The 24,984-nt window shown below is 54.0% G+C and overlaps 1 protein-coding gene and 1 long non-coding RNA gene across 6 annotated transcripts in view; both read right to left on the bottom strand.

Annotated features, from left to right (window-relative positions):
• Positions 1-11,897: 11,897 nt before the first annotated feature.
• On the bottom strand, positions 11,898-13,742 carry LOC116738407. The gene is made up of 3 exons (XR_004344312.1): positions 13,417-13,742; positions 13,199-13,298; positions 11,898-12,174 (listed from the first exon to the last, which is right to left on the bottom strand). It is a non-coding gene; the product is annotated as an uncharacterized LOC116738407 (long non-coding RNA).
• A 1,461-nt stretch (positions 13,743-15,203) lies between these two features.
• The window catches only part of SSH1 (slingshot protein phosphatase 1), a 64,753-nt gene continuing 54,972 nt past the window's right edge, over positions 15,204-24,984 (bottom strand). For all 5 annotated transcript variants that reach the window (XM_030292518.1, XM_030292519.1, XM_030292520.1 and 2 more), the window contains 2 exons: positions 24,052-24,619; positions 15,204-21,260 (listed from right to left, as the gene is read on the bottom strand). In XM_030292518.1, coding sequence (XP_030148378.1) covers positions 20,022-21,260; positions 24,052-24,619 — 1,807 coding nt within the window. In that variant the 3' untranslated portion in view covers positions 15,204-20,021. The remainder of the gene's footprint in view (positions 21,261-24,051; positions 24,620-24,984) is intronic.

Below are 24,984 nucleotides of genomic sequence, written 5' to 3'. Positions count from 1 at the left end.
TGGACCCTTGCGGGGGGGTGGGGGGGTGGGCACATGAGCTCCTCTCCGGTGGTTTGGAATATGTTCCCTTTTTCCTTTACAGGTTTTGACCATAGCCCCCACCAGCCGTTGCCTTTCCCAGCAGAAAAGCTGGGTATAATAAGATCATCTGTTCTCTCCCCAAGGAAGTGCCACCTCCTTTTCTGGAGAGGTGAGAAAATGGCTTTTCCCAGAGGACAGTTCCAACGGGAGAACACCCCTCTAAGACACAGATGCTTTGTACACCAAAACTGTTGGTGGCAGGAAGGTATTGTTTGCAATGTGGGGACCAAAGTGGCTCTCTCTCTCTCTCTCTCTCTCTCTGTCTCTGGGTCTACATGCATTCACAAGTTCTTAGGATGGGAAGACGTGGCAATATCTTTTATTCCAGCAAATGCTCTCCGGTTTCTGCTTTGCGCCAGACTCAACTGCACCCCGGTCCCAGACTACTACAGACAACAAGCAGTAGTCGGCTGGCTTCTTTCAGATGAGGCCAGACCTTCAAGGCAGGGCAGGAGAAACAGGGTTTGTAACCCAGAGAGGGGCCTCTATTAGTCCCTATTCATATTCGAACTGAAATACGTGTGCTGGGAAAACAGCAGGAGGGATGGCTATGAACGTGAGCTTTGGAATCAGACAGCCCTGGGTTCAGCGTCCAGCTGTTTCAAGAATTAGCTGTGTGATGCTAGGCAAGTTATCCATGTCTTCGAACAACAGTTCCCTCACCTGGAAAGTGAGGATTATTCACTCAGTTTGTTTTGAGCCCCTACTGGACGCCAATAAGTGATTTCTGTTAAGTTCATTACTACTGAGAACCGTATCATTTCTCATTTGTTCTTCCCAATATCCCCGCCAGGGATGCTGAGGTGAGATTGTAAAAATGATTATAAACTCTCCTCCTTCCCCTAGCCATGCCCTGTGGAGTTGCTCTCCACGCTGACTCAGGCCTTGACCTTGGGACTGGCTTTGGCCAATGGGACATGAACAAACATGACACATGCAAAGACCTGTGAACTGTTTGTGTGTGGAGCTTACCCTCTCTTGCTCTACTTGGATCCCAGCCACCATGTGAAAAGCCCAGGAAGACGAAGTTAGCCTGATGGATGATGACAGTCGCATGACCCAGACACATCCCGTCACCCCAGCCAGCAGCCACCAACCTCCAGACATACGAGTGAGGACATCCTAGACCATCCAGCCATGATCAACCTTCCATCCGGCCACAGCTGTAAGAGCAAACCCACAGCCAAGTTAGCCCCCCAGTCATGAGCGAAATAATGCATGTTGCTTCAAGCCACTAACACTTTGGAGTGGTTTGTTACACAGCAGTTGGTAACTGATACAAAGCCCTTATCCTCCCATTTTCTAGACAAGGAAATGGAAGCTCACAGAAGCTTGCCCAAGGCCATGGAGCCAAGGCTCACTCTCCTTCTGTGAGGCCCCCTCTGCCATCTCCAAGTCCCTAAAGCAGGGCCACTAATTAATCAGACGGCTGACGAGGTGAGGGCTGTATTCACTGCCTCTGCTCAGTGGCCTGCTGGGAGACCTGGAATTAGCTTCATTAGCCTGGTGGACCTGTAACTGGCTTCTGAGGAGCTCTGTGGAGATATGTCCAGCTCGGAGCACGGCAGGGAGACCCACACAAGGAATTTGAGGATACAGGCTCTTGGAGAACTCAACATTCACTGGGGGGGCCCTCACATGTTCACCAGTCTCCCCTGTGTCCTACCCTGTATATCTGACAGCCAGCGAGGGAAGGGGGTATGTATGACCCTTCTGAAACACGCGTGAATGAGAAAACACCTTCCTTGGAGAAGACCGACTTGCAAAAAATAGCAAAAAATACCAGCAGCCTCCTTTACCGAGCACATCACATATATATTGTAGACCTTGGGTCTACATCGAATTTTATCTTCCCCCAGACCATGTCATGGGGATATAAAGCTGCAGCGTTAAAAAGTTCAGAGCACTGGCCAAGGACCCTGACTGCCTGGGTTTAAAACCCGTCTCAGGGGGCCTGGTGGCTCTCAGTCTGTTAAGCATCCAACTTCGGCTCAGGTCATGATCTTGTGGTTCGTGGGTTCCAGCCCCATGTTGGGCTCTGTGCTGACAGCTCAGAGCCTGGAGCCTGCTTTTCTGCCCCTCCTGCCCCGCCCCCTCAAAAATAAACATCAAAAAAATAAAACAGAAAACAAAAAAAACCCTGTCTCCTGGGGCACCTGGGTGGCTCAGTCGGTTAAGTGTCCGACTTCGGCTCAGGTCATGATCTAGCAGTTTTTGAGTTCAAGCCCCACATCGGGCTCTGTGCTGACAGCTCAGAGCCTGGAGCCTGCTTTGGATTCTGTGTCTCCCTCTTTCTCTGTCCCTCCCCAGCTTGCGCTCTGTCTGTCTGTCTCTCTCTCTCTCTCTCAAATAAACATTAAAAAAAAAAATTAAAACCTGTCTCAGCCACTGACTGGAGAGTGACCTAACTTCCCTGTGCCACACCTTGCCCATCTGTAAGATGGGGATATGATAATAGCACCTACTTCGCGGGGCTGATGTGAAGACTCAGAGAGTTAAAATGAAGGTAAAGTACTTAAAACAAGGTCCGACACATCGCTGGCAGTCAGTGCAGACCAGCTGTCATCATTGACGGTATTTTACAGATGAGGACACTGATGCTCCAAGAGGGGACTGCATTGATTAATTTCACTTGACTAAGTCAATGGCGGAGCCGAAGTTTGGACTCTGGTCCGACAGACCAGACCCTTAATCACAGCTCCACTGCTCCTGGAACTTCCGGGATCACCTGCCCATCACACAGAGTCCCGCCCTCTGCAGCCAGCGTTCCTGCCCCGAAGTCAAAGGAGAACTTGCTCTTTCAGGGTCCTCTTTAAGGTTCTATTACGCAAATGGATCGCAGGCCGGTTCCTCAGAAATCCACACCCCTGTACAGACCTTTGCATTGATCACACTGCATTGCAATGGTTTGTTTTTCTTTCTTTACTTTTTTTTTTTTTTTACGTTTATTTATTTATTTTGAGAGCATGTGAGCACAAGCAGGGGACTGGGGGAGGGGCAGAGAGAGAAGAGAGAATCTCAAGCAGCCTTGACGCCGTTAGCACAGAGCTCGATGCAGGGCTCAAACTCAAACCGTGAGATCATGGCCTGAGCCAAAACCAAGAGTCGGACGCTTAACCGACTGACCCAGCCAGGAGCCCCACAATGGTTTGTTTTTCTAACCATCTTCTTTGCTAATAGAAATATCTACCACATAGGGGCGCCTGGGTGGCTCAGTCGGTTGAGCGTCCAACTTCGGCTCAGGTCACAATCAATCTCACGGTCCGTGAGTTCGAGCCCCGAGTCCCGCTCTGGGCTGATGGCTCAGAGCCTGGAGCCTGCTTCCCATTCTGTGTTTCCCTCTCTCTCTGCCCCTCCCCTGTTCATGCTCTGTCTCTCTCTGTCTCAAAAATAGATAAACGTTAAAAAAAAAATTAAAAAAAAGAAACATCTACCACATATTGTGAGTCTCCTGTGTGTTGAGCATCAAAATGTACACGTTGCCTTTTAATCTGCATGACAACCCAGCAAGGTACATTGATTGGACCATTTCTACAGATCATGGGTAGGAAAAAAAAAAAGCTCACGGGGCACCGTGAGTGTTGGCTCAGTCAGTTGGACATCTGACTTCAGCTCAGGTCATGATCTCGTGGTTTGTGAGTTCGAGCCCGGCATCGGGCTCTGACAGCTCAGAGCCTGGAGCCTGCTTCGGATTCTGTGTCTCCTTCTCTCTCTGCCCCTCCCCTGTTCTCCCTCTGTCTCTCTGTGTCTCTCAAAAATGAATAAACGTTCAAAGAAAGAAAGAAAGAAAGAAAGAAACGCTCAGAGTGGAGAAGACATGTGATGCACACACTTGGGATTCAAATATAGGTCTGTCTTATTTGTGATGCGGGCTTATCTGAAGCATGGTGGGATGTTTCACTACTGAGAATAATACACTCTACAGTAGTTAAACACATGCCATTGTTCTAGGTCCAGTACTAATCGTGTCACATGTGTATCTCCTTTCATCCTCAAAACATTGCAAATAGATTCTGTTGTTATTTTTTCCTTTTAGAAGAGGAAACTGAGGCCCAGAGGGGTATAGAAACCCGTCCAGGGTCACACAGGTAGACGGAATAGTTGGGACTTGAACCGAGTATCAACAACAACATCTATGGACTTTCTACTCTATTTTCGGTCTCTCTGAATGACCTCAAGCACAAAGACCATTATTTCCACTCCTTAGAATGTTCTCAACAGTGTCTGGGGTGCTAAATAAATATTCACTGAACATGTTAATGATTAAATGAATGGAACCCTCAGGGTCTCTCCAAGCACCCATGCAGCTTCCCTGGGTCTGTGCAGCGAGTGGGAGATCTTTGGAGGACGTGAGCCAAGCAAGTGGAAGCTTGGCTTCCTCACCATAACCCTCACGCTGGTTGCATGGCCTCTGATGACATATTCTTCCGTGAGCCAGATGTTTTCGCTTACACTCCTTAAAAAGTTTTTGCGAATCCAGAGAAAGAAAGGGGGCAGTTAACTTATAACAGGATTGGCTTTCTCTGCTGCCTGGCTTGGGCTATTAGATGGCTTAACTGGGCACAGACACAAGCCGGGAACATCTCTCCCTGAAGTGCACATGGCCACAAATCAAAAATCAATCTTCATGTGGGAACAGCGTGCAGAGGGCTATTGCTCACATAGGGGGCTTTCCAAAGCTCTGCATCCCCAGAACTGATAGGAACTCCTATCAGGAAGCCACTTGAGATCATCAGACCAGTTAGTTGCAAGTCAGTGTAAGAGCTGACAATCTGGCAGAATGAAAAGGAAAGAAAGAATGACTCCTGACTCCATGAGGAGTCTTGAAAGTGGTCTGGTCTTCAGCCCAGTCTATGAATTATCCGCGGCTGTAACACAAATCACCCGAAATGTATTAGCTCAACACAAAAAAATCATTTATCATCTCTTGCGGGTTGACAATTTGGGAGCCGCCTCACTGTGTGGCTCGGGAGGAGGGCTCCTTAGAAGGCTGCAGGCAGATGAAAGTCGGGACTGCGGTCCGTGGAAGTCTTCACTGAGACCCCACCCCTGCTTCCAAGTTGGTTCGCCCACATGGCTAACAAGCTGGTGCGGCCGTTGGCGGGAGGCCTCAGTTTCTCGTCAGGTGGGCATCTTCCCTGGCTGTTTGAGGGTCCTCATGACATGGCAGCCGGCTTCCCCAGACTGAGACATTCAAGAGCCCACGGCAGAGGCTGCAATGCCGTTTATGACTGAGCTTTGAAAGTCACACACTGTCATTTATGCCTATGCAGGCCAGCCCTGATTCGATACGGAAGTCAGCTTCCTAAAGACGTGACTACGAGCAAGCGTGGATTGCTGGGGCCCCGTTGGAGATAGGCTACCGTTTCTGAGAATCGGGTCTAAGGAAGGATGGCAGGTGCTACAAACGCATTAGGCATAAAGGTGTTCACCGCAACGTTGTTCAACGGGAAGAAATTGGAAACAACCTATGCGTCCTTCTTTTGAGAAGCCACACAATGGAGTCACGATGATCTGTGTGCATGTGCCGAGAGAAAGAACTGGGAAGGCATCATCAAGACATCATCAGACTCTGAGCCCTGGTGATTTCTGTGGGTGGGCGTCGGATTGCGTAGGATAGGTAGCAGATTGTGGCTCAGGGCGCCCAAATGTGGAACCGACGAGGGAAGGGAGCTGGCTCTTCACGTATAAATCCTTCCTGCTGGGCTGCTCTCTCCACGACACTCCCAGAAAATTGACGCTGAGCATTTTGGTGACTGAGTGCCTGCATGGCTGAGATACGCCTTTCACCAGGCTAGTTTCAAACCGGAGTTTTGGCGGCTGCCTACAGGGTTTGATTCTGGGTAGTAAATGGTCCAGCTAGGCGTCAGGGACTGGTGCTCATCCACCTACACTGATTGGGACACTGAGAATCTTCTGGAGCACCCAGGATAAGGAAGGGCCGCAGAGATATTACCATTTCCTGCTAATTAGAAACAGACGTTTGTCCCCTGCCCCCTTGCCCTCCACCAGCTCAGTGAGAAATGACCAGTCATTCTTCTTGACCCTCAATACATTAGCCATCCAGGGATTGCAAAGAAAATGAGACCATTTCTGGAAGAAATCTATGGCCCCATCTGTCCCTCTTTCCCTGAGGCTCCCAGGACTCAAGCTTTTAAAAGATGCAAATACAGTTTTTTCTTGTCGCCAGATTGCAGCGGCCCCCTGCAGCTGAAACCAAGTCCTTTCCCAGGGCCTGGGACAGTCACATCCCTCAGGGAGAAGACGCTGATGGGGTGAGAGAATTGGATGCTAACCCTTCCTCCGCCTCAGTCAAGCCAGAGGAGATGGAGAAAACGAGCAAGACTTCCTGTTATCATGTTAGCGCCATCGAAGCAGTTTGGCAGATGAGGCTTTGGCATTGAGCAGACCCCTTTTTGATTTCCATCTCTGCCGAGGACATGCTGTGTGGCCTCGGGCAGGTCCCCCTGCCTCTCTGTGCCTCCATTTCCTCACCGCAAAAAGGAGAGCATTGTGGGGCCTACCTCTCATGGTTGCCGTGAGGTCGAACGAGATCCCATTTATTTTTTTTAATTTTTTATTTTTTTAACATTTATTTTTGAGACAGAGAGAGACAGAGCATGAACGGGGGAGGGGCAGAGAGAGAGGGAGACACAGAATGGGAAGCAGGCTCCAGGCTCTGAGCCATCAGCCCAGAGCCCGACGCGGGGCTCGAACTCACGGACCGCGAGATCGTGACCTGGCTGAAGTCGGACGCTTAACCGGCTGCGCCACCCAGGTGCCCCACGAGATCCCATTTAAACGCTTAGCAAGGTATACGGCACACGAGAAAAGCATAGTAAATGGCTGTCAGGATCACACTACCGCAGATTCACAAGGTACCGCATTTGGGAATGGGATAACGGCGAGATACTTGGGCTGTAAATTTGGAAAGACCACAGGAACGTGACCAGCGCCCCGTGCTCCTTTTCTCTGCCTAAATTACTTGCACTTGAGAACTGTGGGGGTTTTGTGTTCTTTTTTTTTAAATCACTTCATGGTTGGTTTTTGTTCGTTTGTTTGTCTTTTTTTTTTTTTTTTTTAATCCCCAAAGGAGGAGAAGTGTGAAGAATGGAGCCTTGGAGTCAGAGCCGAGAGGAATTGGATGCCTGCAGGCGAGACCAGGTCCTGCTGGCCCGGATGGAGCCTTTGTGAAATTAGGAGAGGCTGAATCACTACCATTTCAATTCCTTGTCTCTCCAGCGGGGATAAACAAGACACAGCCAGGCCCACAGGGATGCTGAGGTGAGCCGGGTGATCTGGTGTAGACCGCCAAGCCTGTCTCAAACCCTGCCTGTGGGACCTGATTGTATTCAGTGCACCTGCTCTTTGCCTTGGCCTTCAGCCACGCCCCTCACCCCACTAGACGCGGTGCACCCGGAGGCCCGCAGGCACGCAGGGCCCGCAGCTGGGATGCTTGCACTGGAGGCCGGAGGACTCAGGAGGCGCCGGGCCACGCGTGGTCTCCTCCAGACCGTGTATCGTGGGCCAGGTAGAAGGAGGAAGAGAGTGGTCCCTGGGGTCCCTGGGGGGGGGACCGGGCAGGCGGGCAGGGGAGCATCCTGTGGGCGGGGCTGTAGAAGGCAGCGCTGCCCATAGGCCCCCACCTGGCCCAGAGACCCCCTCCCTGCCTCCTGGGGCTGCAGAAACCATCCGGACACCCTGTTGCCACCCCTGGGAGGCTTCTGGACCCACAGGGGTGGGGACATGAGCGACAGGGGCCCTTCCTTCTTGCACTTTGGGAGCTTCTAATAACATCCCAAGCCCAGAGGCTGCTGACCTCGTGTTTCCCCTTCACCTCCCTATGAGGAAACAAGGACCTCAGCAAAGGGGCTGTTTCTACTGCTCTCTTCCAACCCCTCCCACCCACTCTCTCAGCCTTAGGGAGACCCCTGCCTTGTCTACCCAGAAGCCAGGCCCTGCTGATTGTCTTGCGGCTGAGCAGGGAGAATGGCTAAGGCTAGAGCTGGACCCAGCAAGATGCACGCTCTGTGACCTTGGACAAGTCACTGGCCCTCTCTGGGCCTCAGTTTCCCCGTCTTTGGAGACAGGAGCTATCCTGTAAAAACTGTGGCCCCATCTGCGAGTGCCTTTAGAGAGCGCTTACTGTATGCTCCACAGGTACACTTATAGAGCACTTACTGTATGCTTCACCCTTCACCTGCTTCCCAACAATCCTTTGAGGGCACTAGTGTTACTGACAGTCCGATGTCCAGGAAGTGAGGCTCAGGGAGGTGGGGTGACATGTCCACAGGCACACAGCTAGGAGTAGTGGTGCTCGGCTTGAACCCTGCTCTCCTGTTTGACTAGCTTCGACCTCTTGGGGTGCAGGCCTAACTCTGGAGGGGCTTCCACTGCCACTCCAACCTTCCCTACCTCCTTTCCAGCCTCTGCAGGGAGAGGCTAGCCGGGAGGAGCTGCCATCCCACCTCCACTGGGCTCAGCACAAAGGCTGAGACAGGGCCTTGGCTCCGTCCCCATTTAGTCGGGAAGTGAAGTGGAAAAACACCCGAGAGCCGGCTCCGGGTGGGGAGGGCGTTCTGGGAACTGCTTCGGCTCTCTGGGCCCACAGCCAAACAGCCACAGAAATGAGATTCAGTTCCTTCAGCAATCTCAGCGCCCACCATGTGCCTGGTATGGAGCAAGGCCCTGGGGTAGAGTAGAAAAAGTGGGAGAACTCACCCCAAATCACGGAAGCCCATGTTTATGGGGGACTTACTATGTGGACGCTCATTTAATCCCAACCACACCAACCGATTGGTGCTGTTATTATCCCCAAGTGACAGATCTGGAAAACGAGGCCTGAGAAGGAAAGTGAGTTGTCCGAGGCCACACGGCCAGTCGGTATTGGAGCTCAGATCTGGAACCCTCACCGCCTGACTTTGAACCTGAATTATCTCTCTGCAGTGTTGTTTACTGAACACCTACCCTGTGCAGTCAGTGTAGGTCATCTCCACCCCTCCCCACAGACTGTAACCCTATTTTACAGAGAGGAAAACGGAGGCTCAGAGAGGTTAGGTAATTGGGCCAACGTCACACGGCCAGGAAGCAGCAGAGGAAAGATTCAACGAGATCTACCTGCCTCCCCCAAACCTCTAATGGCCCCAGAGGGGAAGAGGTCAGCCCCATCATTCGTCATTTATTTATTTATCCGTTCATCGAACAAATAGTTATTGAGTGCCTATTATGTCAGGCCCAGGGTGAGCCACAATAAACCTGACTCAGCACCCAACCTAAGGGGCTCACAGTCTTGCACAGGCCAGTGGGGTACTCCGACTAAATACTTCTCTCTTCCAGATGTGGGTGGGGGTAGGGAGTGGGGGGTGGGGAGTGGAGGGCCGGCTGCTGTTAGGGATGGCTTCCTGGAAGAGGTGGTTCTGGAAGTCTGTCTCCCTTCTGGCCGGGCTACCCGGGTAAATCATTCAACTTCTGAGTCTCTTCACCTGAACAATGGTGATGACAAAGCCACCTTGTCTGGTATGGCTCAAGACTTGTCACCTGTTATAACTAACATTATGATCTCAACCTAGCTGCCACTGCAGGGCGGAGAAAGTGGGCGGAGGGAAGAGGCGTGGTACCGCTGAAGTCTGGGCCCCGCGCAGGCCCGGGGAGAGTGCTAAAACTCTTGGAGGGCAGGAACACGGGCAAACAGGGGAGGGCCCAAAGGCCCCAGACAGGGTGTGGCCTTCATAAGTCTAGGGCCAGAACCATGACCTCAGCTGGACCTCTGGGGCTTCCAGCACGAATGAGGTCAGCACTGGGGGCGTGTGGCCTGAAAAAAGGAGTGGACCTGACGAGGTGTTCAAGAAACTAAGAGAAGCAGCAAAGGGCGGGGGTGGTGGGGGTGGTGGAAGATTCTGGGCTTAAAGCTCTCTAGTGTTGGTATAACCTGGATTCAAATCCAGATCAGACACTCACTAGTGACCTCGGGCAGGTCACCTACCTGAGCTTCTGTTTTCTTCCTGTAGAAAATGTGTTAATACCTGCATTCCCAGCTGGACGTTCGGGATCAGATTTTAACAGGTTTTTTTTTTTTTTTTTTTTAACAAATGCATGTATAGCAAGTACCACGGGCCTTTTATGCATGCGTATTTTTAATGAGAGGTATGTGGCTCAGCCGCTGGCTCATGTACCAGGAGCGCAGCTATTGTCGCTGTGGACATCATGTGATTTTGATACAATGACTGTGTTTTACTTTCTAATCAGGAAAAACAACAATAACAACCAGGAAAGCAAATTCCATTTTAGGCGCGGGATGGGGCCTAGGGCAGATCTGGGAGCCCGGCTGTGAGCGAGCTAGACCAGGATGAGAATTCGGGGCAGTCGGGGGGGGGGGGGGGGGGGGGGGGGGGTGAGGAGAGGAGGGGAAGCCCTGCTAAGGCTTCGCGCTGGCCGGCGATCTTCTCCCAGGATCTCCAGCAAGAAAATCGGGAATCGGGAATTCTTCTTCCCTACGGGGCCGAGTCCCTGGAAGCCTCCTAGACACATTGTGCGCATGCGTGTGCGCGCCTGCGCGTGCACGTGTCGCGGGGAGGTGGCGGGGGTGGCGGGGAGGTTTCCCAGATCGCTGTCCGGCTCGAGTCCTGCTCGGTGTCGCGCGCTCTCAGCCCCAGCCTCCCTTGCCCGGCCCCACTGCCAGCCGCCGGCCACAGCCGTTTGTTGTGGCAGATGTTCGGCTGTGCCATGGCAACGCCAGAACAGGATGTACCTCTGGATCGCGGCAGCGACCAGCCCACGCTCACGGGCCGCCCACGCCGTTCCCTTCCCCGGAGGCTTGTTGTGAAGAACCACGCGGGTCCGGGTCGGGGTGGGGGGACGGACGGTGTTTGTATCTGGAGAGAGGCAGAGGCAGGGTCCTCCGAGGGGTCAGGGCGGGGGAGGGGGAGCGTATGTGTGCGCATCCCAGCCGAGTACCTACCCGCTCTGCCCTCCAGAGCCGTGCACAGGAAGCAGGGTGGGGAGGAGAGCCGTCCATCAGCGGCGTCTGATCTGTGGGCGTCTGGCCTGAGACCAGCGTCCTCCCCGCTGGAGGATTACTCTGTGTCGGGGCCCGTGGTAAGTACTTTATGTAACAAATTAACAGTACGATTCGGGGGCACGTACTTTGTGCTCACCTTTTATCACATCACTATGAGGTTATTTTTGTTCTTCGTCTTAAGAAACTTGAGTCCCAGGGAGGTGAAGTCCCTTGCTCCAGGTCACAGAATAGGTGAGTCAGGGAGCTCGTGCTGGGACCCCGGCCTGCCTTGTTCCGAAGCCCTTGGTTGGAAGGGGGATCCTGCCGGGGCTGGCTACATGATTTGCAGGGCCCAACGCAAAATGGAAAGGCCTGGCCTTTGTCGAGGAATTACAGGGATTTCAGAAGAGCGATAGCGGAGATTTAGGCCAATCGCGATGCCCTTGTTAAGTGCAGAGTCCTGTGCCGCCAACCACGAAGCCAGCCCTGGACGCTGCCCTGCCACGCCAGATACTCAGAGGGTGGGCCTGAGCAGCCTGGAGAAGCTCACAGACCAGGGTAGTGAGGCACTGCCATCCGGGATCTCCCTGTCCATTCCCGGGCGGTGCTAGCTCATCAGAGGGGCCCAAAGACCTTCCCCCGCAAAATGTCTGGAACCAGGAGCCTGGGAGGTTGTCCTGCGAATCGTAGCTCAATACAAAAGCATCCTTTCATTAGCTCTTTATGTTTCCCTTTTTAATTTTATTTATTTATTTTTGTAAAAGTTCGTATTTAAGTAATCTCTGTACCCCCAAATGGGGCTCCAATTTGCAACCCTGAGATCAAGAGTCACATGCTTTCTGACTGAGCCAGCCAGGCGCCCCCCCCCCCTTTTTTTAATAAAAGTAACACAACCCTGCTTGCTGCACAGATGTTGGAAAATAGGTAAAAGGAGGAAACAACATAAACCTTGAATCCTACCTGTCCAACTCCCATTTCCGTTAGCAGGTGGTATATTTCCTTCTTGTCTTTTGCAAGAGGGTTTTCTGTCAGGACCCCCCAGGGATGAAACAGATGGTCTCCTCTTTGTCCCCAGGGCATGACACATGGCAGGGGAGCTGAGAATGGGGGAAGAATGCAAGAATGGATGGATGTGATAAAGGGACCTGGCTTGGGTGACCTTTCAGATTCTTTTGGACTCTGAACAACTCAGGATTCTTAGAGTCATAGCTAATGCCCCGTATTGACCTAAGTTTCAGTCAAATGTGCCAAGCCCTTGCTGGGGTCCAGGTTGTGACAGACACTGCCCTTGCCCCGGAGGAACTTGGTTTAGGCAGGCATGGGTGTCCCCAAACTTTTTAGGCCTTGGCGACTGAAACTACGGTTCACTGTCACAGCGTATTTCATTCATGTGCTCACTCGTTCACAGTCATGAGGTATTTATTGAGCACCTGCTATGCTAAGCATTGCACTAAGTACACGGTGGGCTATTCTCTTTGGAGAGAGGGTGGTGGGGTAGAAAGTAGATGAATTAGGAGTCAGACACCCTGGACCTCTGTCCCTTTCTGGCTGTGGGGCTCTGACCCATACTCCCTAACCCTCTGAGCTTCCAACCGTCATTTGTAAAACGGGCTCATATCTGCTGTGCGGACCACCGCTTGTCAGTAGTAGGTGCTCGGTGTACGTTACTTCCTTCCTGCCTCCCTCCCCTCCGTCCCTCCTGCCCAGTACCAACAATAACGGCCACCGTCGATTCGGCGTGGACGGTGTGCCAGGCAAAAGGGGGTTCCGTACATTATCGGCTAATTCTCAAATCACCGGCTCCATGAGGTAGGTAACATTGTTCTTAACCCATCTTGATATCGGGGGATATCAAGGGAGCTCACCACCTCCAACATACCACCTGCAGGAGAACGTGTCTCTTAGCACCAGGGCCCCCTGCATCCTTTTCTGTGCCCGGAGGCTGCTTGTGCCAACACCAACATTTTATCTGCTGGAACCGTGTACAACAAGAGGACCTTTGAGCTGAAATGGGACCCTTTATAGATATACTTCAGGATGCACGAGCAGTTTCCCTTTAAAGGCAAAAAAAACCACCAAAACCCAAAAATGGTGGATACGACTTGGGCAAGAGACACACACCTTACGTTGTCCAAATAGCCTTTGGAGCTGGACGTAGGTCAGATTTCCCAGGGGCAGGAGGGAGGCTTCATTTCTGACTCCTGTGCTTTCTTGCTGACACCTATAGGGAGATCAAGAATGCAGCTTCAGCTTGCTTCTTGGCAAGGTTTTAGGTGGGGAAGAAGCAGTACTGACTGGCTTCGCCGCTTTCCACATGTGACCACGGGCCAATCACTTACGCTCTGCAGGCCCGTCTCTTCACGCGTAAACTGTGGGTAACATCAACAGGGCTGTCTGAAGGACTCAATGGGACTCCTTCCGTGAAGTGCTGGGTACACGGAAGGACCAGTAGAATCTGCTCCCTACCGCTGGGGCGCAGGGTGCGTGGCTGGTCTTTCCTGGGCAGGAGACGTCTTTAGGAAGGGCTTCCCCTCCCACTGCCTTCCGAAATGCCGTTCTCCAAGCTCTGCCTTCTGGAGCCCCCTCCAAGCGTCTTGCCAAGAGGGGCTTCTCTGGGCGTAAACACAAACAGGCAGGAGCGTCCTGGTGTGCAAAACTACCCCCCCCCCCCGGCTGGAGGCGTGATCTGGGATCTCGCTCCACCTCAGGACTGTTACTGTTGAGGGTGAAATCGGGGTAAAGTCAGCCAATGGTAGGAACATTCTGCTAGGGCCCTGGGTAAATGAGTATCTGGTGGGTTTTGGCAACACCCCCGCATTCTGTTAGAGGGATGTGGGTGTTGTCTCTAGAAAGCATGCATGGAATGTGATTGTAACCAGCTAAGTGGAAGCCTGCTCCACTGTGTCACATTCTTATTTTGATGGTGTTTGAACTTGGCCTTTAGAATTCCCAGGGAATCCATCGGGAACATACAGAGTGCTGGGCCCGATCCCTGGGCTCTGATTCATATTTGGAGCCTGAAGAGAATTTATGAGGTGTCTCCAGCCTTGCCAACGAAGACTGTCCTGAACCATGACCCTCGGTGGTTTGATTTCAAAAACATCTTACAGAAAGGACTGCCCCGCAGCTTCCTGGCGTGGCCCATTAGAACCACCTCCCCAAACCTTCTGCTTTGAGTTCATACTCAAGAAGCAATTCCTGACCGTAGTTTGGCTTCAAATGTAGATTCGCCTAGAGGACTCAATGTGCTAATTGGCAAGGGAGGGTAATCTGACCTGCTTGACGGCTAATAATTCTTGTTCTAAAGTAATCAGCTTGCATTCCGGTTTATCCATCTGTCTTCTGGGAGTCCAGGTGACAGACCCAGCAAGCCGGGGTGAACTCAACAAAGTATTTCGCGGATCCACAGGCACTGGAATTCAGTGGTCGCGCCAAGGTCCCTGTGGCAGACGGTGCTGCCCGCCAAGCACGTGTGCCCGCACACCTCCCGGCGGTCTGGACGTGTGATGTATTGCGTCCAAAGGCCGTGAAGAATGAGAGTCCCCATGCTCTTTCCCCCGACTGCACAGCCAGAAGCAAAGAACACCAAGATAGCACAGGGTTTAAAACGCCAAGTAGCTCAGCTTCATGAGTCACCAAGGCTGGAGAGCCACCCAAAGGTCCTGACCTGCCATGGATTGTGACCTGGGCGTGAGATAAGCCTCTGTTGTGTGTAGCAACTGAAGTTCCCTGGGATTCCTGCCTCGGTCGCTAGCGATAATTAGCCTCCACAGTCCCCTCCCCCGTGACGTGTGGCTGGCATAGCTTAGGTGGGTCTGAGGAGCACACGCTAGTTAGCTGTCTTCTGCTTGTGCAAGAAGAGACACCAGCCAGCGTCCAAGTCCCATGACCACCCGCAAGTGGGCCTGTTCTTCCTCACTGACAAAACCAGGAGGAAAACCAGACAATTCCTGGAGGAGCTCACATTTCTGCCCTTGGTTCGTTCTTCGGTCTAACGTGTCTGGGTTTTTCGTACAGGGCTTAGCGCACAGTAGGTGCTCAGTAAAGACTGGCTGTCGGGATGACGCAGCTATGTCTGACTGTCTTGGCAAGGATTGAAGAAGCAGTTTCCTTTTGCACAAGTTCATAGGTCATCAAACACGTATAAAGAAAAAGTTTATTCTCATCACGAGAAGCACACGAACTATTACAGTACGCACCAACAGAAGAAAAAGTGCGTTATGCATCTTCTACTGCAAATTCACAGTACAAAAGATACTGCCTTTTAAATATATGTATATAAAAAAACAAGAAGAAAAACAATATAATAAAAAAAAATCATCGATACCGTAACGCAACACGCTGGAACCCACTGGCAGCTTCTGAAAACCAAAGAACTTATCTTGTAGAGTTCCTGATTTTGCAGGGGGTGGTGCCTGCACCTGCGTTTTGTTGCAGCGAGCTCAGGACACCGGCACGGGGGGAGACAGGGTGGCCTCGGTGGTAAGAGATCTCTATGAGACAAGAGTACAATCGTGTGACGGGGCGGGATGCCACCCCCCAGCTGGCTAGCAAACCAAATTCCGTGCTTTCCTTGCAACTGTGGGGCGCGGCGTGAGCCAGCGCCTGCCTCGCCTGCAGGAACCCCTGATGCTCTTGGACACCTGCAGGTCCCCCCACCCCCACCCCACGCACGACCGCGCAGCAGATGAGCGCATGCGTGGGGCAGGGCGAGCTCCGGCCCGCACGCCAACCACCACCGACAAGGCAAAGGTCCAATCACAGGTGAGAGCTTAACAGTTTCCCATAAATACACAGTATTCGTAAACTATTATTAAGGCACTCAATTGTAAAATAACAATTACAGTGTCGGAAGAGGGGGGAGGAAGCAGCCACCTTCTTGTGTGGCATGGCCAACACAAAGGACCGCGGAGGGCTGGAGGGCTGGTTATAAAGACTCCTATTTAAGAGACTGACTGAGACCAGGGCACCGGCTGCAAGACAAAAGGTGGTCACGTCCAGGTCTGCTGTGGGGACCGCTGCACAGCCCCACTCCAGATGGGTCAAGGTGGTCCGCTTCGGACTCGGGGGACACGGCGTGGATGTGGGTGGGACAGAAGTGGCCCACAGGATGATGTGAGTCAAGCTGTAGATCTATTGATGCGGCGTGAACCCCTACACACGGGGATTCAGTTACGGAACGCACACAGTCAGACCAAGTAGCTGAGCGTGGGGGTCGATCAACTACCTGTGTTTGGCATGCAGCATCGGCAAGAACCTGCGGGGTGGGAGCAGAGCAGGTGAACCTGCACCATGCTGTGTCACAAACTCCTTAGCCTGCCTAGTGCTCCTGTCCTCGCTGTGTCTGCGGGAAGCCCCGCCAGGTGGCAAGCCAGAGGAGCGCTGGGTGAAATGTATTCCAGCACCGGGCATTTCCTGTCAACAGAGGGCACGTCTCTCTTCAGACACCTTGGGTAAGGTTACTTCTATGACCTTGACGATGTAGCATTTCTTCTCACTGGGGAGAAATGGTCCCAGGGGAGCAGGGCGAGTCATGAACCTTCTGGGATCTGGCCGGTGTGGAGAGACAGGGGTGCCTAAGTCCAGGGCTGTCCTGAAGAGGTTAATTCTGTGGCATCCTCTGGGCTTATCCGGGAGGGAAAAGGCTCTAGAAGGGGCTGGAATGGTTTCTGGCGAGAGGTGTTGGGGGGAACAGAAGAGGCTGGCACAGTGCAGCCATCTGTGAGCAGCTAGTGAACGATCTCATGCATGACGGACAGGGTACCGCTACCCACTACCCAGGAGCCTGCTGTTGGGCACCCAGAGCTCGGCATGGGTCCCCACACCGTGAGATCAAAGCAGCAGGGAATGCCAAGAGTGGGCAACTTTGTTCTCAAGTTCACGCGGTGATGGACATTGCTCCAAGGCCCTGCAGTCGCTACCCGGCCAAGAAACTGAAATCGACATTGTCAGATCATGACCAGGGGGTCCTGTGGTTTCTCTCTCCGTGACCAGTTTCCCCCGAATACTTAAAGCTTCACAAGAAGACCCTCCCCACCCCGAATCAATGCAAGATGAACATCTGGGGAAGTTGAGTCTAACTTCTGGCATGCCACAGGAATTAAAGCAAAAGAGAGAGAGGCGAGACAGTATGTGAAAAGCGGTTCAAGGCTCAGGGAGATCATCAAGCTGACTTAGAAAACTTTTGCTCTCTGTTTCAGGAAGGGCGTTCTCCGAAGAGGGTGGTCACCAAAACCAACGACTTTCACAGCAAAGACCCCGCCTCTAACTTGTGCCACCCATGTTCAGAATTCTCGCCATCAGCAAGGAAGACGAGACGGGGCATCGGTCCAGACACGGCATGTCGTGTGGCACAAACTTCCTCTTCCAGGGGCCAGCGTGAGCCTGTCTTTGCCAGGGTGCCCCCAAGCCTGGCGGGGTGTTCTTGCTCCTCTGGGTCTGGGAGAAAAGCTTTGATCCTTTCCTCCAGGCCAGAGTGGTAGCCATTAAATCAAGAGGGCTTCATTTTGCTCTGATAATGGGGACCTGGGCCCTGGTCTGTGTAGACGCTGAAAGGCGAGCCGTGCTTCTGAAGACAAATGGGCAACCGGAAGCCAAAGACTCACTCAAATTCCTAATCCTCCTCCTACACTTTGAAAATTAAAAACATCCGGTTCTCACACACAGACCTGGTCTTAAAAGAGCAACCCAAGCCTGTCAGCGTCAAATCTAAAGGATTATTTTGACACAAAAATTGAGCCACCACATGAAATTTAATTTGGCAAAATGTATTGAACTTGGTATGTTTTTTGAGAATATGTTTCTTTTGGCCAGGGCGGTGGCGGGAGTGGGGGGGGGGGGGGGGGGGGTACCCAAAGGGTTTTCAGGAAGAAGCAGATAATCACCTTTTAAGGTGGTTTGGATTGACAGGTGGGAAAATAAATTCCTATAAAGTAACGTAATGTTAGAAAAAAAAATAATAAAAAATAAAAATAAAAAAGAATGCCAGAGAGGAAAAGTTCCTGGAGAGAGCATTTTTGCACAGACTCTACCCGTTAGTTGGAATGTGGATCACCCTTGTTCCTGAAGATCCTTCCCGGAGTGCTCTCGGGGGGCCCAGGTCTGACCAATGTAAAACGTAAGAGGGCGACTCCTTCGCCCACTTTCGGAGCTTGGCTGGGCCCGGGAGGCTTGTAGTTTCACTGAACCAATCTGGCCGCCAGCGGAGAGCCAGCTATACTCTGGGAATGCTTCGACCAGCAGCGCCCTCGCACCTACACAGCGACCCTACCCTGCGTGAGAGCCGCGCGGGGGGCGGGGGGGGGGGGTTGCTGGCAAGGTCTGGGTCGGGAGAAGGCAAGGGTTTGGCTTGAGGTGTCCAAGAGGCAGGGAGGGCCTTCAGATTCGCCAGTTTTGTTCTGGAGCCCCGAGGTGTCCAATAAAGCCCAGGGTCCGCAAACTTTATAAAGGGCTGGAGGGTGAGTATCTTAAGCTTCGCTGGCTACCTGGCACCTGTTGCGTATTGTTATTTTTTTTGTAACCTCTTAAAAATGTTCTTGGCCCATGGGTCCGTACACCAGTTTTCTGCCTCCTTGGATGAAACCTTTCTGCCTTACCCACCGAGCCTCTTTTCTCTCTCTCCAAAATATTTTAACAGGGGCTCCGCACCACACCTGCGGAGCCCCTCCCCCCCCTCCCCCCCAGCCCAGAGCAGGTGACAGCATGACGTGTGCAGCTCACTGGATTCTGAAAGGGGGCTACCTGGAGCCCAGGCCGGGACTACAGACCTCTCCTCCGCTCCGGCCTCACCGCGAGGAAGAGCCAGAGAGAAACAGGAAGCAGTGTCCTCACCTAAGGAAGGGGCAGCTGTAAACATCTGGGAAGCTTTTCCATCATCTCGTTTCTCTGAGAAGCTGCTGCAGAGTCGCTCCCCAGGAGGGAGACCCCCTCTGCCTCCCCAAACACGCTCCTGTGACCCAAAGAACCCGAGGGCCGGGGCTCCCGGCAGGACGATCGATCCAAGTGGCAGCACCACCGTCCCCACCAGACGCTCAATCACTTCCAAAGCCTCAACACAACCGCACCGGGTCCAGCAGCAGATGAGGGACACGCAGTGCATCGTGGGTCCTCCTCCCCAGGTTGGGGGCAGCTTAAACTTTGCCATTGGCAACAACCAAGGACGTCACGCACGTTCCCGCCCCCTCGCCCCTCGCCCCGGCGCTGACCAGACGCGCATCACTCAGCGGTAACAACACAACCAGGACAAAGAAGTCAACCGTACCGATGATCTCCACGCGCCATAGAGTTGGTTCAACAACGGCACTGGACGACTTCGTGTTCACTTTACCTAGCGGCGCTTGGTGCGGTCGACTTAAAAGTCTTAACACTTTTTGGGGTGGTTTTTTTTTTGGTGGGGACCAAAAAAAAAATTCTCTTTTGGAAAAAACCTTTTCTGACACAGCATCATTCCCCGGAACGAGCCTGGGTCACTACTGTATCTTAAAAACAAAAAGCACAGCAAGAACAGAGGTAGGACTTAATATTGCCATCCAAGGGTTTCCCCGCGAGGGCCCGAATGAGCTAGGAACGTGCGCGTGGCGACGGAGCCATCTCTGCTCCCGTTCTTTCGCACGGTGCCAAGGGAGTACGTGCGATGTGTCTGCACATCTGTATATGCTTTTTTAAAACAGGATTCTTCCTGAAACCACAGGACCTGGGGATCAGGGTTTTGTATCTACTGGCCGACAGCTTCTGGCTCTCCAGGGCCACACAGCTGGCTTCTTCCCCCTTTCTTCTTGGGCTACGTTATTTTTTGTCTCTTCCCCTCCTCTCTGTGGCAAGAGGGGGAAAGTCCGAGCGTCCACTGTTTAGGAGAAATCAAGATACAAGGGGCTGACCAAAACCCCCGGTGAAACGCACGGAGGGATCGCGTGATGGTGTCCGTCCAAATGCAGCAAGAGGCGGGTCAGCTCCTGCTCAGCCACAAGGGGCTTCTCAAGTTTTCCGAAGCAGGTTTCCCTGATGGCGGAGAGGTTGCAGCTGGGTTCCTTGGGTTTGCCCGGGGCTCACACGAGAAGGAAGACTCGCCCAACTTAGCGTCCCGGGAGTCGGCGAGGGTGGACGCGTCCGCCTCACCGGACAGGTCCTCGGTCGAGAAGTTGAGACTTCCGAGCTTGGCCAGAGAGTGTGAGCGTTTCAGCGGGGACGAGACGGTGAGGCCCGCCAGCCGGAGACGGGTCTCGATCTCCTGCGTCCGCTGCTTCACGAGCCCGGGCTTGCCTCGGACGCTGTGGATGCTGTCGCTGCTGGAGCTCCGGGTCAGGTTGGAGCTCATGGAGGAGGAGGTGGGGGTGTAGCAGATCGTCTTCAGGAAGTCTTTTGAGAAATGACTGGTGTGATCCAGGCGGCAGAGGAAGGGGGTGGGACTCTTGAGTGGGGCTCCTTCAAGTGGAGCGGGGAGGGCCTCTGACTTCTCGTCACTCCCAGAGAGGCGAGGCAGCGGCAGGGGCCCCGGCGGAGCGGGGTTCTCCTCGGGGATGCTGGCCTCCAGCCTGCTGGTCGTGCCGTCCCTGGAGGGAGAAGCCGGGTCTGCGGGCGTGCCCTTTAACCTCTCCAGTTCTTTGGTGTGCTTCCGGACCAAGCCCGCCTTCTGCAGCTGAATGATGGATTCCTGGTGCTGCATCAAGTAGCTGTTGGTGGTTGGTTTCTCGGCTTCTTTACTGAACAGAAGCCGCAGGTCCTTGGCTGGCTTCGGATCTTTCTTGGGTGGGGATTCATCCTTCGCCACTTCCATGCTTGGAGGGTTCTTATCACAGTGAGAGTTCTTCAAAAGGAGGGACTTTGGCAGGGCTCTTTGGGTTTCTCTGGAAGGTTCCGAAAGGCTAGCCGGTAGCTCTGGGGCGGCTTCAGCCCCAGAGCCACCACCGTCTGACCTCCTCGAGCCTGCTGGTGGTAGGAAAGGGGGACTTTCGCTTGGGCCAGAGGCCAGTCTCTCTAAAGCTCGGGCCCTGCTGGACGTGTAGGCCACAGGGGAAGACGTGAGGTGGGGCAGGAAGGTTGGCTGGGTACAGATGGCGGGGGCACCGGAGTTCTCGCCCCGCCCCCTGAAGGCCTCAGGAGCCCCGCTGGCTGTAGGGTACATGCAGTCGGCACAGGATTTGTAGGAAGGCTTCACCTTGTTAAGGATCCCGAATATAGCATCGTGCTGAAAGGAGACGAGAATGCGGTGAGTATACGGTAACGGGCCAGCGGCCACGGAACACGAGGAGGGCGTGGGGTGGGGCTGGGGCAGGCACTGGAGAGGGGGCCCCCCGCTTCAGCCAGTGCAGGAACAGAGGCCTCTCAGAACCCCCTGGGCCACGAACAGTGGCGGTGAAGGATGCCGAACCAAACTGTCCAGAAGCTACGTGCCCACGATCCCGGGGAAATCTCCGGCCACACAGCCAGCAGGGCGGTCAGGAGCAGGGCCTGCTCAACCCCACCTCCGCCATCTCACATGGATGCCTCCCCCGTCCTTTCCCTCTCGGAACAAATCTGTGCTTGGGGAGTATGTGGCCTGCAAACGGGGCTCTGCCCTTCTAGCATGAATACAGCACGGCTCCAAAGAACCACCATGTAGCCGTGGACTGTGGTCTTCACAGTGAGGTGGCAAAGGGCAAAAATGGCTTTGGAAAGACCCTCTTAATCTTACCCACCCAAATACGGGTGCCCATAGTCTCGGATGAGGGAGCCAGGCTGAGGTGGTTCTTTTTTTTTGTTTGTTTATTTATTTGGGGGGAGGGGCAGAGAGCGAGGGAGACAGAGGACCGGAAGCGGGCTCTGCACTGCGAGCACAGAGCCTGACACGGGGCTCAAACTCACGAACCACGAGATCAGGACCTGAGCCGAGGTCAGACGCTTAAGGGACTGAGCCACCCAGGCGCCCCTAAGGTGGGTTTTATGTACCAAGGGAGAACACATTTGCGATGTTTTCCGAGGAAAACCACCTGCCTCTAGGTCAGTGTGACCTGTGCCTCCACACTGTGCCCTTCTGATGGGCGGGGCACCTGCTCACCTCCCTCATGTGCCCATAGGGCTGCTCCTATGGGCTGCGGTGGGGGAGGCCGACCCTCACCCCGACAGTGGTTTAGCTGTGAGATTCCCAAGCTGGTCTGAAACAAAGGCTTTTTGGCGAAGGGCTGATACTGTAGGTTTCTCCCTGTGTCCTACCACTGGCCCTGACCGTCAAGGATTAATCCCATCTGGCGTCACAGACGTAGGTCCCCCAAGCTAAGAAGTCACGGGGTAGTCCAGTCCTGGAGGAATCCTAAGGAAACCCAGCCATGATTCCTCGAGGCTGCAGGGGAGCATATGGAGAGCGTGCGGTGAGGGAGGCGGGGGGGGGCCTGGTCTCCCTCGGAATCCTAGCCTACTCAGGACTCCTGGGGCCGGCTTCCAGGTCAACCAGTGAGACCAGATCACTCCCGACCTACAGCCTGAACTTGCAACCCGGAACTCTGACCAAAGTTTTCTTCTAAAACCTTCAGGACCTAACGTTCTAACACGTGGTGAAATGATCCCATGGTGGGAGATTTAAGACCACCTTCGGAGCCCGAGGAGCAACAGGCTGGGAGAGAAGTCACTCGTCCAGCTCCTACTTAGGGAGCACCTGTCACACATCATGAGCTGTATCAGGCGCAGGGGCTGCGAACAAGACATGGTCCCCGCCCTCAGAGGGTCTACTGTCTTCTAGTGAAAACGGACCAGGACGCTGAGTGAAGGCATAGTCTTACAGATGAACCCTCACCAACCTGGAGCCATAGCTCACAAACAAGAGTTGAACAAATGAATGAATGCTTGTGTCTTGGTCCTATTCCCTTGATCACGTCACCCGTTCAATCAAATTCTGGCCAGGGAAGGCAGGCTGTGTCCTTCACGTACCTTCTTACCCAAGCTGCTCGTCTCCTCCATTCTGCGACTCACCCCATGCCCTCTGAGACTGATGGAGGCACTACTGTCCTGGGCAGAGGTCTTATGTCCTCTCTCTTTATGGGTATTTGCTCTTTGAGGGAAGGGGGAGTGGCGGGAGAAATTCCTGAGTCAGGAACATGGCGTCTGGAATGTTTTATCGTTTGGAGGTCGGTGGTGGGTCGGCTCCACTTCATTCGTATTAAAAGGTGGCCAAGGCAAACCCTCTGTACGGGGGATGCTGGCACCTGCCGGCTTCCCGAGTGCTCTCGCCGTGGCGAGCCAGCGCAGAGTGAGGGGGGACGCCGAGAGTGGGCGGCACGGGACACCCCCCACCAACCCATCCTCCGCCCCTGGGCCGCTCAGAGGAGGAAAAAGCCTGGTGGAATTAATGATTTTCTGAGCGAGCGCCAGCTTGCCAAGACCTTGCTGCAGAAACCCACCACACAGGAGAGCCACAGGGGACTGCTGGAGTCGAGCATCCGAACAGTAGTCGGAAGACCAGACCCTTGATGATATGGAACAATTCCCACCGGTTTCTTAGAGGTGATATTGTGGTCGTGTCTCCACCGAAGCGACACATCTGGGATTTGTTTCAAGACAATTCAGAGTGTGGGGAAGGGAGGGAGGGTATGAAATAAGAATGGTCTTGTGTTGATCAACGTGAAGCTGGGTGCTAAGTCTTGCTTTCCATTTTATGTAAGAAAGAAACCGAGGGGCGTCTGGGTGGCTTAGTCAGTTGAGCGTCTGACTTCCTGATCTCAGCTCAGATCGTGACCTCACAGTTTGTGAGCTGGAGCCCCGTACTGGGCCCCACGATGACAGCACAGAGCCTGCTTGAGATTCTCTCTCTACTCTTCCCTGACTTGCTCTCTGTACCTCTCTCAAAATAAATAAAAAAGAAAGGAAAGAAGGAAGTCGAGCTGGAGGCGCAGCCCGAGCTGAGCTGTGACTGAGCGCCCCGCAGACCCCCGACCTGGGCACGCCTGCCCCTCCCCTCCGATGGCGCCCGCTGGCAGGGGGGCAGGACGGGCCAGCCCTGCGCCCACCTCGAAGTCCTCCGGACAGCTCCTCTTGCTGTTGTTGTTGTTCAGGTTTTCCCGGTTAAGCAGGCTTTGGTCCAGCTGGGGCGGGGGCCGCCCCCACCGCCCTGCTCCCGGGGCCTCCTCCCCTTCCATCTCCTCCACTTGGGGCGACCAGCCACTCCGGGCCTTGGGGCTCCCGAACTCCAGCTTCTTCTTCACCTCCTTCTCACAGGGTCCGGAAGCTTCCTGGGGATGTGCGGCCGGCCTGTGTGCTTCAGTCGCCTCGGCTGCTTCCTCCAGGAGGGCGTCCCTCTCCAGGTCCTCCAGGTGGACCATGCTGCGGGTCTCGCCGCTGGGGGGATGCAGGAGGGGGTCTGAGAGTCGCCGGAAGCAGCAGGGAAGGGCGGCTCCTCCTGGGGCCCTGCTGTCTGGGAACCCAGGCTGGGCAGCGTCATCCAGGCAGGGCAGCTGGGCCTCTTGGGTGCCGTCCAGGGTCTCCGGCAAGAAGTCCCCAGACCCTGTGGGGTCCTCCATGGGCGGCTGGAGGCAGGTGTCGCCCTGCTGGCGCCACAGCTTGTTGTGTCGTTGTTTGCTGTGGGGGAGGAAGGGCAGAGGAAAGTCAGAGGGGGCCAGTGCCCGGAGGGTCCCCGGAAGAGGGGTTGCGGGGGGAGCCGGTGAGGGACAGCCCGAGGCCGACAGAGGTATCACGAGGACCCTCAGCCACTGGGGCGCACGTCAGGAGCCTTAACTGGCTTTGTCACACAGGGACTCTGTGGCGGGTAACGTGAAAGCAGTGTAGACCCCAAGGGTCAACACGGTCTTGGGGTCCCGTGTCATTCTGTGAACTTAGCCACTCTACTGTGTGTTTCATCTCCGTCGCGCCATCTGTCAACGAGGATGAGAATCCTCTCCTCCCCACACCGTAGGGAGGCAGTGAGGACGGCAACAGACAGCACA

The sequence above is a fragment of the Lynx canadensis genome, chromosome D3 (genome assembly GCF_007474595.2).
Source record: "Lynx canadensis isolate LIC74 chromosome D3, mLynCan4.pri.v2, whole genome shotgun sequence".
Classification (NCBI taxonomy): Eukaryota; Metazoa; Chordata; class Mammalia; order Carnivora; family Felidae; genus Lynx; species Lynx canadensis.
Note: the sequence above shows the minus strand (reverse complement) of the source record. Positions and strands in the feature narration are given on the sequence as shown.